The sequence below is a fragment of the Tympanuchus pallidicinctus genome, unplaced genomic scaffold (genome assembly GCF_026119805.1).
Source record: "Tympanuchus pallidicinctus isolate F22 unplaced genomic scaffold, pur_lepc_1.0 scaffold1, whole genome shotgun sequence".
In the NCBI taxonomy this organism is placed as follows: Eukaryota; Metazoa; Chordata; class Aves; order Galliformes; family Phasianidae; genus Tympanuchus; species Tympanuchus pallidicinctus.
This window is the reverse complement of record NW_026294618.1, coordinates 30,733,328-30,747,490: the sequence shown is the minus strand read 5'-3', so window position 1 is coordinate 30,747,490 and position 14,163 is coordinate 30,733,328. Positions and strand designations below refer to the sequence as shown.

At 36.8% G+C, this 14,163-nt stretch overlaps 1 protein-coding gene across 1 annotated transcript in view; it reads right to left on the bottom strand.

Annotated features, from left to right (window-relative positions):
• MEI4 (meiotic double-stranded break formation protein 4) overlaps nucleotides 1–14,163 on the bottom strand; it is a 74,970-nt gene that overhangs the window by 25,081 nt on the left and 35,726 nt on the right. The window contains exon 4 of the mRNA XM_052694432.1: nucleotides 13,982–14,113. Within this exon, the coding sequence (XP_052550392.1) occupies nucleotides 13,982–14,113 (132 nt within the window). The remainder of the gene's footprint in view (nucleotides 1–13,981; nucleotides 14,114–14,163) is intronic.

Below are 14,163 nucleotides of genomic sequence, written 5' to 3'. Positions count from 1 at the left end.
GGCTGAACTGTCAGCCCAATTTTATAACTACACTGAGAGAAGTTCCTCAAAATATACCAGTCAAAAACTTCTCATATATATATTAAACCAGCTCTGCTTAATGCAGAAATTCATTGGGAGCCACTAATTCTGCACACATAAGTCACCTTCAGTCACCCACAGTGAAACCACAACTGTATACTGGTACCAGTGAGGAAAAAAAAAAACAAAAAAAACCCAATTCCTTTCCTCCCCTAATACTACACTGCCTATTAGAAGAACAAGGTGTGCATACCAGCAACAGTAAGTTTCTTAGATTTTTCCTAAAGTCTCCTTACAACTTCCCACAAGGATATGGGAAATGCCTGGCTTTGGTTCCTCTGCCCTTACTTTTTAGGTAGAAGACTCAACCAGTTACCTGAAATTGATAGATGTGCTGTGGTGATGAGGCAGCAAATGGCCCTACAGCTTTAAAGGGAAAACCTACTGCTTGCTGGGCTGTCAGGGCTGGTTGTTGTGCCACAGTACCTGAGGCCAGTGGGGTGCCAAGGTCATTCAGTACAGCAAGAGCACTCTTAGGTTCTTAGACTGTCATGAGAAAGAACAAACGCCATGGCAACTATGCTATGTATTTTTCATAGCCAAAATAATACAGCAATCATATCCTTGGGGAAGGGGAGGAGGCTGAACTAAAAGCTTAACACATCTTCCTCCTGTTAAGAACAAATAAGACTGAATTGCTAGAGCAATCTCAAATATCTTATTTTTTGTACCCCTGTAGCCACTCAAAATCTCCAACTTCTTCCTCAATTATCTTGCACTGTAATTTAAAACTGTTCAAACAAAAAATATGGATGGCATGAAATTGATCACAATCGTGAAGAGATTCACACTACTGTTTTCTCCTTGAACCTGATATTTGCATTTGTTACTGATTACATACTACTGTTACTCTTTCCATCTTACATGAATAATAACAGCACTGATTGACAAGAAGTTTTTGAATGCAAACAGAGCACTTCAAGTTTGCTAAAATTGGTACTCTCTGCAGGGAAGGGAGATTTATGTCAGAGCATCTGATAGGGCAGACTACCAAGGCAAACATCACTGATAAGTGCAGGGAGCATTAAGAGAGCTTTCATAAAGAACTAGAAATGATCATATTATGCTTTACATGGGGCCATAATAAAAATGACCGATGTGAAGTATCTTCTAGTTGAAGAAAACTATAAACTCCCAGCTAAAAGGGAGCCCAATCACACTTCTGTAAAAATGGATTTTTCTTAAATAAAAAACAAATACATAATAAATATGTCAATATTCAGTTAATACTTTTGACTCAAGTTGATATAATATAATGTTAATCATGTAGAGAACTGCTTATGCTTTGCTCATAATTTATCTAGTTTTTTTCCACATAAATCTACAGATCATGTATTCAGTAAAGTTTTCCTTTCTTCCCTCCCTCCCTTTAAGTTTGCAACTGATTCAAATTTTGATCATACTTAGAAATACTAATGCAATAAATAAATGTGAGCACAGTTCTGATTTACAGCTGAAGTAGTCCTCAGGTGATTAATTTCCAGTCCAAACTCCCAAGGTTAAGTATCCTGAAGTCTCTTTGAAAAGATGGATGTACTTGAAGACCATCATAAATGAGAAGTCATCTGTGTTGCCCGGTCCTGTGTGCTCAATCCATACATGCTATGATGCAGCCAATAATTTACTCTTCAACTGTTAAAGTGTTTTAACAATAACAACAAAACATGCTTATAACACTTAATCACCCAGTCTGTTTCTTCTTGTTCACTTTAGGAGCCATAATGGCAACTTCTCCCATTCTGAATCACTATTACAGCTGCTCTTACCATCCATCCTCTCTCTGATGATTCCAGTTCCTACTGTACAGACCTTGTGTACCTAACTTCAAGCGACACCTGAGCAACCACCATGCAGAAATGAGCCAGCTGTATATAATTCCAAGGGTTGGTCAAACATCTCATAAGCAGAATTGTGAAACACTGAGAAAATTAAGGGTTATAATTCAAACTGTTATTTAATACAGTAAAATAATTGTCTGATTTATTATATATGGATTCTTGATGCTAGCTACCTGCTTTCAATTAGGAATAGCAATTTTAAACCAACACAATGATACTGTAAGCCTAATTTGACTCTCCTATGTCTATAGTTTTAATAACATGATCAATTACTGTTTTGTTTTTGTTTTTACAAGGATAATTGCTTCTGTTACTAATCATGTTGAAATAGAAGGAATATTATTATTCAGTACTTTTTCTACACTTGTTATACGCGTGAACATAAAATGCACAGCATTCACTTTCTGCTCTGAATACAGATTCATTTTTTTAATGACAATCATTACTACAATTTCACATACACTACATTATTACTTATAATTCACTAGCAGTTTTAGAGAGAGGTAATGTTTTTATTTATTACAACAGAATCTTTGAAATAATCACACTATCTTCTAATGGCACACTTAGAGAACTTGGATGTGATTTTACAGTGTCTGGCATTACACAGAGATGCACGAATTCAAAACACAGCTCCTACTGGCTTTTATCAAAGCTGTGAGCTCTCACACACTGAACTTCAAATTTGCACTCATGCACTGACAAAGCAAAAATAAAATAAAAAACGTATAAAAAGTCCTGAGGTAGATACCTCTAGGAAAATACTCAGCCTGAAAGGTTAGCATTTGCCAAAACTTACAAACAAGTGAAAACAAGGCCTTATGACCTTGCAGACCTCTGGAACTACTGTCCTTTCAGTCTCACCTCTGTGCAGGGAAAGATCATGGAAAAGATCATCCTGGAAACTATGCTAAGGCACATGGAAGATAGGAAGGTGACAATGGAGAACCAGCACAGCTTCACCAAGCTTCACTAATCCTGTCTGACCAGCCTTGTGGCCTTTTTTGATGTCACTGCATCAGTGGACAACGGAAGAGCCACTGATGTCATCTATCTGGACTTCAGTAAGGCCTCTGGCCCACAACATCATTCTCTCCACATTGGAAAGATATGGATTTGATGGGTGGACAGTTCAGTGGATGAAAAACTGGCCGCAGAATTGAGGCCAGAAAGTGGCGGTGAATGATTCAGTGTCTGGATGGAGATCAGTTACGAGTGGTGTCCCACAGGGCTCAGCGCTGGGACCGAAACTCTTTAATATCTTCATCAGTGACATGGACAGCGGGGTCGAGTGCACCCTCAGTGAATTTACTGATGAAACTAAGCTGTGTGGTGCAGTTGACACACCTGAAGGATGGGATGCCATCCAGAGGGACCTAGACAGGTTTGAGAAATGGACCCAGGTAAACCTCATGAGGTTCAAAAAAGCCAAATATAAGACCTTGCACCTGGGTCAAGGTAACCCTCACTACCAATACAAGCTGAGGATTGTAAGGATAGAGCATACCCCTGCCAAAGGACTTGGGGGTACTGATGGATGGGAAGCTGGACATGAACCAGCAATGTGCCCTCACAGCTCAGAAAGCCAACCATGTTCTAGGCTTCATCAAAAGAAGCATGGTCAGCAGGTTGAGGGAGGTGATCCTGTCCTTCTACTCTGTGCTGGTGGGACCTCACCTGGAGTACTGCATCCAGATGTGGAGCCCTCAGTACAGGAGAGACATGGACCTGGTGGAGCACGTCCAGAGGAGGGCCACAAATATGATCCAAGGAGTGGAACACCTCTCCTACAAGGACAGCTGAGAGAGCTGGGGCTGTTCAGCCTGGAGAAGAGAAGGCTCTCAGGTGACCTGATAGCAGCCTGTCAGTATCTAAAGGAGAGCTACAGAAAAGAAGGGGACAGACTCTTTAGCAGGGTCTTTGGTGACAACGCAAGGAGAAATAGCTTCAATCTTAAGGAGGATAGATATAGGTTGGATATAAGGAAGAAGTCCTTTACAGTGAAGATGGTGAGGCACTGGAACAGCTTGCCTACAGATGTGGTTGATGCCCCATTCCTGGAGATTATCAAGGTGTGGCTGGATCAAGCCCTGGGGAACCCGATCTAGCTGTGCATGTTCCTGTTCACTGCAGGACAGTGGGACTAGATTATCTTTAAAGATTCTTTCCAACTCTAATGAATCTACAATTCTATGTCAGAGAACACAAACGTTTAGCATTTATGGATGCTTATAGGAAAGCTGGAGAAGGGCACACTATGAGTGTAGTGATAAAATAAGAGTTCATGGTTCTAAATGAAAAGAGAGGAAATTCAGATTAGATTTTATGAAAAAAATCTTCTCAGTGAGGAGGAAGAGGCACTGGAACAGATTGCCACATCCCTGGAAGTGTTCCAGGACAGGTTGGATGGGGTCCTGGGTAGCCTGATATAGTGGTGAGTATCCCAGCTCACCACTAGATGAGATCTTCGAGGTCCCTTCCAACTAAAATCATCCTATGGTTCTATACTTCTCAGAAGTATAGAAAGCAGAAAGTAAATTTGCTAATATAAGCAAACAAAAGAAGGCTTTATCAAGAAAATTTGCAGCTGAAATTACAATTGATTAAATTGTAATTCAATAAATTAAATTGATATACAGCATGATGAAAGCCAAAGCAATTTCTAAGAGATCCAAGCAGCATTTGTGAATGATTATGTTTTCTTGCTTGAAATTATTCAAAAATATCTTTTGGCTATGTAAAACTAGGGACTAATCCAGTATGTAGAGCCCTCCAGAACAGATTCCATACTCAGTCTTACCTATACAAAAGGGAATTCAATGTAAAGGAGGAGTTTAAGAGCATGTCTCAGTATTCACCTTATACTCCTACGAATTGAAAATTATTAGTCTGCATTCAATAAAAATTATCTTCACATAAATCAGATTGCTAACTTTGAGGGTGTTACTGAAGCATTTATAAAACTTCCTGAGAAAGTCTGTTCCTTGCTGGTTGGAAAAGTGACTTATCTCTTTATGACTTAATATTTCCCTCAAGAACTCAACTAATTTGCAACTATAATCTCACCTACTGCTGAAAAATTTATCAAAAAGAAAAAGCAGGGTCACCACCTTGGGTATCAGGAGAACATATTTCAGCCTCTTTAGCAATGTATTTGGGAAAAATGCAACGTGATATGACTTTGCAGAGAAGAGGCATGTGAGAGAGATAATTTTCAAGGCTCAAGTTCAAGAATGCTCGACCTGATACACAGGTAAGCAAAAGTTGCATGGCTCCTGCATGGATGAACAAGTTGCTTCTGACATAACTGAAAAATAAAAAAGGAAGCAGTAAGGTGTGGAAGCAAGGACAGGTAACTCTGAAGGAATTTAAAGACACCGTCCAAATTTGAAGAGACAGGGTTAAGAAAATAAAACTCTATCTGGAACTGAATCTGGATAGGAATATGAAGTGCATCAAAATTTTCAGAGGTACATTGGAGCAAAAGGAAGATAAGGAAAAATGTAGCAAAGGAACAGATGATGAAGGGCATAGTGCCTTCTTCAGATTGAACTTTATTGGTAAGATCAGCTTTCTGGAGCATCACATGTCTGAAACCAGTGGGAAAGTTTGGAAAAGGGAAAATTTACCCTGAGTGGAGATGAGCAACGTTGAGGAACATCTCAAGAAACTGGACATATAAGACCATTGGATCTGACGGAATGCAGACGGAATGCAGATTGTTGAGAGAGATGAGCAATGTCATGGCAAGGCCATTATCTTTGGATGGTCTTGGAAACTGAAAGAGCTCTCGAGGAATGGAAGATAAAGAATGACAGACCAATCTTCAAAAAGGAACATCCAGAGAAACACAGGTCAGTTCACCTAACCTTGATCCTTGGGCAGCTGATATAGCAAATAATCCTGGAAACTATTTCCAGACATATGATGGACAACATGGTGAAAGAGTAGTTGGCACTGCTTTACAAAGAAGCAAATCATGTTTAACAACCTGACAGCCTTTTATTACAAGCTGCTAGAGGTTACCCAACACTGGAACAGGCTGCACAAAAAGAATGTTGTAGTCTACATAGTTGAAAAAGTTCAAAATTTGATTAGACACAGCTTGAGCAACCTTCTTTGAACAGAGGGCTGCACTAAATCACCTCCAGAGCTCCTTTCCAATCTTATTAAATCTATGGTCATCTGATGAACTACTTTATTTAAGCAAGTTAACAGAACTGAATTGTAGCTCACAATTGTAGGAAGGAGTCAAACTGAACAACTGAATATTCTAGCCTAAACTGAGCTCTGCCAATAATTTATTCCTGTAGGCAGAAGTAGTACTCAGATTTTAATCTCTGTAACCTCTCTCTCATTCATATACATTTAATATAGGATACCATGGGGAACTGTAATAGCTAGGCTCAGTAAAAGAGTTTTCATTAAATAATGAGACTACATGAAAAAAAAAAAGAGTTCTTTAAAATAGCAACTTCAGCTAGAAGTTGGATACTCTGAAAACACAGAGACTAGGAGTAACTTTTAATGAAAGAACTAATTTTAAGGATGAAATAAAGCCAACAGTTTCAAGACCTAACACCTATAGATTTACTTGTGCTTTGCCAGCTAAATTCAGGGATTGACAGACAAAAGAAAACACAAAACACAAGTTAAATCTTCAAAGGTTGAGCTGTAAACATGTAACTTGGAATGCCAACGCTTAAAAAGAAAAAAAGACATCAAAAAGCTAATTTTTTCTCCTATTTTTCCTGTATTTTTTTTCCCCATTTTCTTTCCCTGTGAAGTTGATTCAATTTATTTCTTCCTTTGCCAGCTGTTACTGGAACCAAAAGAAAATGCACCATCTTAAACAGTAGGAAAGTGAACTTGAGTAGATTCAAGACAATTATTTCCTAAAACTATTTTAATTCTGTTAGTGCTGTATTAATTTCAAATGTCTTTCAGCAGGAAAGAAATAAGCCTGTAAGACAAGCAATACAAATTGTGCTACTGTAAATTTTTCTATGAATGTGTACATTTACAAATGTGGTTCAGATGAACAAATGTATCAGGTTGCATGTATTTCATTCAAGTTAATGAATACAATCAACAACATCTTAATTCTAAATCTAATCAAACCATATAAATTATTTTTTTGCTCAAGCATACCTCTATCGGGAATACTCCCAACATTTCCAAGACATTCTCTGCTGCACAAATCATGGCCATACAAACCTTGCTCTCTAGCTTAACACCAGACCACGTCATTGATACTCAGATCTAAATGAAGTCAGCTGCTACTGCTTTTCTCCCTCAACACAAACCTAGTACAGCATCTTCTTCCTGCATCTCCCATCTCCTAGTATTGCAAATACATTAACAAACTCCTCATTCTTGCACTTACCCAAGCATACATTACATTCATAGACTTAGCTGTGGATTGAGAAGGCTGCATCAAGAAGGCCTGATTAAAACTGATACTTCAAATTCATAAGCCCTTGGCATGACAACTCTAAGTCTAGCTCTATAAACATGTTTAACTTTAGGTCACCACATCCTATCTCCCTAAATTAAATCTATGTCAGAAATCTTGTGAATTCTGGGAGTTCCTGCTGCCTTCAGTCCTGAAACCTACCTCCCACTCTGGACAACATAATTAATATCACTGTTGTCCTGCTAGACCAAGCCTTAACCACCCAGATGAGTGCTGACACCAAAAATCTGAACTACAGAACTAGATTTAATCTACTATACACCTCAGCCACACAAGCCAGAACTCAAACCTTATCTACAAAACAAACCTCAAACAGCCAATCCTTACAGCCCAGCCACAAACCACTCTCTTTATCACTTGTAAATCACTCAAAACCTAGCAGTGAGGTCTGCTCGTTTTGGAGGCAAACCTGGGGCAGCAGTTCCGCCTAGGTGTGGTACTGTTAAGTCACTAGCTTCCTTAGCTTCCACTTACATTTTACTATTTTTAACTAGGTGATTATTTAGAAGACAGTTTAAACTGTAATTACTCTTTCAAACAGAAATCCATTTAGTGGTAACTTCTAGCTAGAAATTCTAGGACTACAATGCTTCCCATTTTTATTATATGCAGATTTAAAATGCTAACAGAAAATGTATTGTAAGCCATTGACAGAGGAGCTATTCACTTATACCATTTCCTGAAAAGCATTTGGTGAAGCTGTGTTAGAAGAACATCATAATGACGACTTTAAACAAGTCCAAAATAAAAGGTAAACCTGATATTAAAAATTACCTCACCTACAAAATGAGCTTCTAAGAGCACATATGGTAGATACACTAATTCACATAGGTAACACCGATAACCAAAAGCAGTAAGGAAGCTGTGGTTAATTTGCTGTAACATCATGCTGTTTTATATATCAAAGCTTGGCATGTCCTGTGAAGAGAGCAAGTTAACAGGAGCACATCTATTTGATTAGGCAATAATGACCATGTACTCAACGTATGTTGCTTCTTCTATTTAGAGTGTACTTTCAAGTTTACCAAAGGACTAACTGAGTTGTAAAGAAAGCAACAGGAAAAGGACAAGAAGTAAATAAGGAAGTAGTAAAAGCAAACTGCATCATAAACCCAGATAAGCATCCATCTCTTATTTATTTACTGTAGGGTGTATCAAGAATTCAAGTATTTAAGTTTTTATTTACTATCATGTTAACTTCTGTTTATTTTTTTTTCTAAACAGTCTCTTTAAAGTTTAGATTTTTCAGATGATTTAAAACACAAGGGTTTCTAAGAGTACTACCTTTTTATTTGTTAAGGAATGGCACATCCTGAATTTTGAAATCAGGCATTTTTCTTTTTCTGGTACTTATGTTTTCATGAATTAGATGATTCACCAAAATTAAGACTAATAATTCTCTGGACAACAGATATGTCACGTCCTCCTCATGTAATTAGTATTTGGTGCTTCAATTCTCCAACACACCTGAGTTCTTTTCATTGTGTGTCATTCCCAATTTTGCCAACCATTACCCTACTACCCTTTAGTTTTGTAAGAACACTTCTCAACTCCTTTTTCCTCAATGCTGTCATTTCATGATAGAATGAGGGAGAAGAGAAACTGTATGAGCCATTTTTAATTTTTTGGTTTTGACACGCCCTACTGTTTTGTATGCACCTTAAAATCCAATCTTTAACAGAGAACAGACACAAAGGTAGGTGTATGCTTCAAAGATATATGGCCCTCTTCTAACATACAGTGAGTCCTAAATGATTCTTTCGCTGCTGTCTTTCAGGGGAAACATCTATGACTTCACAAATATGTATCTCCAAACCACATATGTATCTTTGAGGAAAAAAAAAAAAAAAAAGCAGATCCACTGGTTCTTATATAAAACCATTAATTCCTTTCTTTCCAGTAGCATCAACAGTCATACGGAATAAAAATAAAATTCTGTACTTAGCCAGGGCACGATTTTGCAACCACTTTCAGCATTCACAGTTTGAAGTATGTTATAATCTGTGCTTACCAGCTTAACAAGAAAAGAAATGACATCTTAAAAAGGATGAACAGATGTCCAGATGCAAGTTTAATTATTTTCATGAGGTCTCATAGCATAACTCTTTTCTTTTACATGGGTGAAGTATTACTAATTTGATATGTAAGTAAAAGTCAACAGTAGAAAATGCATAAATCCAAACAGGCTGAACAATCATTTTAGTATCTTTTAGTCACATAATATGCTCAGCTACTTTCTTCTGATCAGCAAATTAAGCCACTTTACACCATATCTGGGAAAAGTAGCAAGGAATTTTTCTATCCCATGTAAATGCTTTATTACAATTTTTATAACACAAACATACATCTGAAGAGATTAGACATATGGGTAGAAAGGACAACAGTAGGAAACTCCTGACTTGTCCGTCTCATCTATGTGCCAGGAAAGATCATTGAACAGATCCTCCTAGAAGCTATGCTAAGGAATGTGTGGAAGAGAGGGAGGTGATACAGGACAACCAGCATGGCTTCATCAAGGGCAAGTCCTGCCTCAACCTCATGGCCTTCTGTGATGGCATCAAATGAACAAGGGAAGAGCCACTGACTATCTGAACTTCACTAAGGTCTTTGATACAGTCCCTCACAACATTTTTCTCTCCAAATAGGAAATATATGGATTTGATGGGTGGACAGATCAGTGGATGAGGAACTAGTTGTAAGATTGTACCCGGAGAGTAGCGGTCAGTGGCTCAATGTCCAGATGGAGATCAGTGTTGAGTGCTGTCCTCCCTCAAGAGACAGTACTGGAACTTCAATATCATCATCAATGACACTGACACTAAGATAGAGTGCATCCTCAAACATTTTGCAGATGACACCACACTGTGCACGGCTGACACATCTGAGGAATGAGATGTCACCATGAGAGACCTAGACAGCCTTAAGCAGTGGACTCAGAAGAATCTCATGAAGTTCAACAAAACCAAGTGCAAGGTCTTGCACCTGGGTCAAGACAACAGAAAGTTACATAATTGGGAATACAAGCATTTTACAAATCGATTAAAATTAAACTAAAAACCTTGAAATGTCTACAGAATCCATTTAGAAAAATTAAAAGGAATTTTGTTTTCAATCCAATTCAATGTTAGAAAACAGCACTTTAAGTAATTGTACAAAATCAAAGAAATTCGCTTGGATGCAAAAGCCATTATTTTCAATTTCTGTGGTTCTCCAAATATTTAGGAATTAATTGCTGACTAGCAAAAAGACATCCAACATTCCTGTTGGACATCCAACATTCATCTCTTACCATAACTAAACCTGAGAGTCTCTAATTCCATTTTCTGAAATGGAAGACATGAAATAGCTTTGCAATTAATAGAAGTTTTGCTTAAGTAATAAAGCAGGATAATGATAACATTCAGTTAGAATCATAGAATTCAGTTAATGGAAGTTAATCATACAAAGTTTTAACCATTTGCAAATTTACATACTTAAGATGTTTTTTAAAAACTTTTATTCTGAATATTTCTAATTAAGAAGTGCATTGTTACACTTATAAAACAAGAAAAAAGATTTAAAACTTATTTCAGGATAGTGCCTACCAAAGGTACTGCTCCATAAAGTCAGAAACACTCAGAAACAGATCTGTAAATCAGGCTGTCAGAAATACTGGAGTTTAGTGTTCTACTGTACTAAGAAGAGAAGCTTATAGAATGTATATGGGTTTGTAAGCAAACATAAAACATGAATGTACATAAATTAACATAAAACTAAATACACAAATCAACGAAACTGAAAATATTCATTTCTCAGCGAGCCGGAACTCTAGTTATGTACAGGGAACTACACGGACTTGCAGTTGTCAAGATCTTGTACTTCTAAAAAGGTCACCTACAGAGATATCTGCATGCAGTTCCTGCACTTACATATTCCGTCACCTGGAGTCTTCTCCATTTCCCAGACAAAGTTTGACCTCCATGCTGTCAATGAACATTTCCACACTGCTTTATTACTCTAAAACACTGGAGATTTCCTATGTATATGAAGCTCAGTTATTCTTCTGATGGATACTTAAAGGCAGTGTGTTTTAAAAGGAGTTGAAAGAAAGCACCCTAAGCTTTGGTAGAACTATATGAAACTCCTTTTCCAGCCCTGAGTTTGCAATTGGTTGATCAAGGTCAATTAAACTCCCAGGAAGCACTATTAACACTAGATGGGAAAAATACAAATACACAAATTCCTTAATCAGAAAGCAATATGCCTTCATCACCCCTGTGCAACACTGCTGGGAAGAAAATAAAAACAGAAATAAACACATAAAAGAGGGTATATCACTTCAGGAACAAAGGCAGATTTTTAACAGTGGAAGGACATAGAAGCAGAGCAGTAAACTTTCTTTATGGAAACACATTTCTAAATTCTTGGATGTGAGAGAACTAGATGATCCAAAAAGATCTTCAGAGGGGTGCACAGAAAGTGCTGTTTAGAGAAGGGGTAAAAAGGAACCTCATTAAGTTATTAAGTTTTTAAAATTCATAAAGTCAGAAAATTTTCTATGCTTCCCTTTGCACAATAGTGAAAATACATCTCATGTTAAAGGTGGGAAGCATTTTGTGAAGGCTTTTGATAAGTATAAAATCTGGAAAGCTGTATTATGTATTGATAACAGAAAAGATCTGCAGCAAGCACAAATGTAAGCAAAATGTAACAGGAGAAGACCTATAGGTAGCAAAGAGTCTACCTGAAAAGAGACCTGGCCCTGAAGCTGAAAAAGTCAAGTAACAAGTGCATGTTGCTAACCTGATTTTTTTTTTTTCTTTTACATATAGTAAATATAAAGAAACAGATCAAAAGAATCTTCATTTTTTTCTTTTGAATGCCAGTCTCTGTCTGCCCAGAAATTCTCCTTAGTTCTGAAACTGGGCCAGCTCTTTACACAAAGACATTTCATACAAAAATCCTCCAGATCAAGGGCAGGATAGATGGTAGGTGTTCTATGTAAGGGTTACATAGGAAAACAACTTATTAGCGAGGAAAAACTCTGTGGCATCTTTTAGACTTTCCACTGTACCAACTCTACAGAATAAACTCCTATTCCTGGCACAAGTTTTAACCACTTATAGCATTTCTTTCTGCTTATGTTGGTTAAAAAACAAACTGCAAAACTGTTGTACGCAACAACTAAGGGCATCAAGCCATCCTTGAGAAACAGACTTTTAATTCATTTACTATGCCAGCTGTTGTATAGGAATTGTTCAAGGATTAAATCACCAATTTTTTAATATTTATGTACAAATCCAATCTTCTGTTTTCTTCCTGTAAATATATAAATTACACTGCAAGTAATAAAAACAAATTACCTTTAGAAAAATCCAAGTTGCTACTGCTTAAGGAGAACTCTTTGTGGTTAAAATCATAGGATATTAATTTACTCTAGTTTTCTCAACTTCAAATAATACAGTTTTGTAATCTTTCCTTTTTGTGATTTACAGAAAAATATAAAGGCTACTCAAGCAACACGTAGGATATTTTTTAAACAGCACCACAGTGTTGGTGATACACCTATGATAAATATTTTTTAGACATACAAATGACTTCATTTTTCACTTAATAACAAGCTGCATGCTTTCTTTTCATTGACCCTTGTAGGACACTACCCGATCAAGTCATATTCCCAAGTGAGACCGTACCATTTTTAATTAGATGTATTCCACTGAAAAAAAATATATGAAAAATATATGAAAACCTAGATGATTTCACATCTTCTCCAAATTTTAAAAGACACATCTACTCATTCTCTCTTTTTTTCCAACTTTACAGTTTACTTGAAAAAAATTATGCTGGTTCTATCTATTCAAACTCCACATCATTTCAATACAAAAATCCATATAAAAAAATCAATTTTACCAAATATATTATCTCCACTCCATTTCCCTTTTCATCTCCTATTCATAAAAATCAACAAAATACAGCTTTAAGTGCTGGATAACATTTGTATCATGTAAATTAATATAACATGAAGCAACAAATTTAATTCTGAAGAAAAATAATGCAACTTTCAATCTCAAGTACAAATGGAAAAAGAGACAATTCTTTGTGGGTCCAGCTGGATACCAAAGTCATATGCCTGCATAGCTCACAATTTACATCTTTAAAGAATTAATTTCAACTAACTCTAAATATTAACTCAAATATTTTCCAAATTACACAGCATGATCTTAGAACCTATACAGCCTATTATATACTCTGATCACTTTACTTTTGCCTATCAGGAATTTTTATTTTTCTTTATATCTCTTTTGAATCTGCTGGATGAATTAGGATTCTTAAACCTGCACATTTTATAGCATGATCAACTGACTAAAATGCTATTCTGGCACTGCTCAGCAATAGCCAAAACACTGCTGTAAATCAGTGACATTCTAGCTATAAGTGTAGAGCACAGCACCACATGGGTGCTGTGAGGAAAGCTAACTCCATCCCAGCCAGACTCTGTACAACATTGTGTAGAACGATGAACTGACCACATCCCATGAAACAAATATGTATAGAAAAAAAATAACAACAATGCTTGGATTTTCTCCAGAAGAAGAGATGGCAGTACCTGGTAAGATTGCAGCATCTGCTCAGCAAACTTCTGTAGTTCTGACAGTAGAAAAGACATTAAAGAATTTCGAAGTATGTTGTTCCTTCCTAGCAAAACAAGAGTGTGTGACACAGCATCCAGTGCCTGAAACTAAAAAGAAATGTAATCTTTCAAAACCTGTTTTTTTTTTTTGTTGGTTT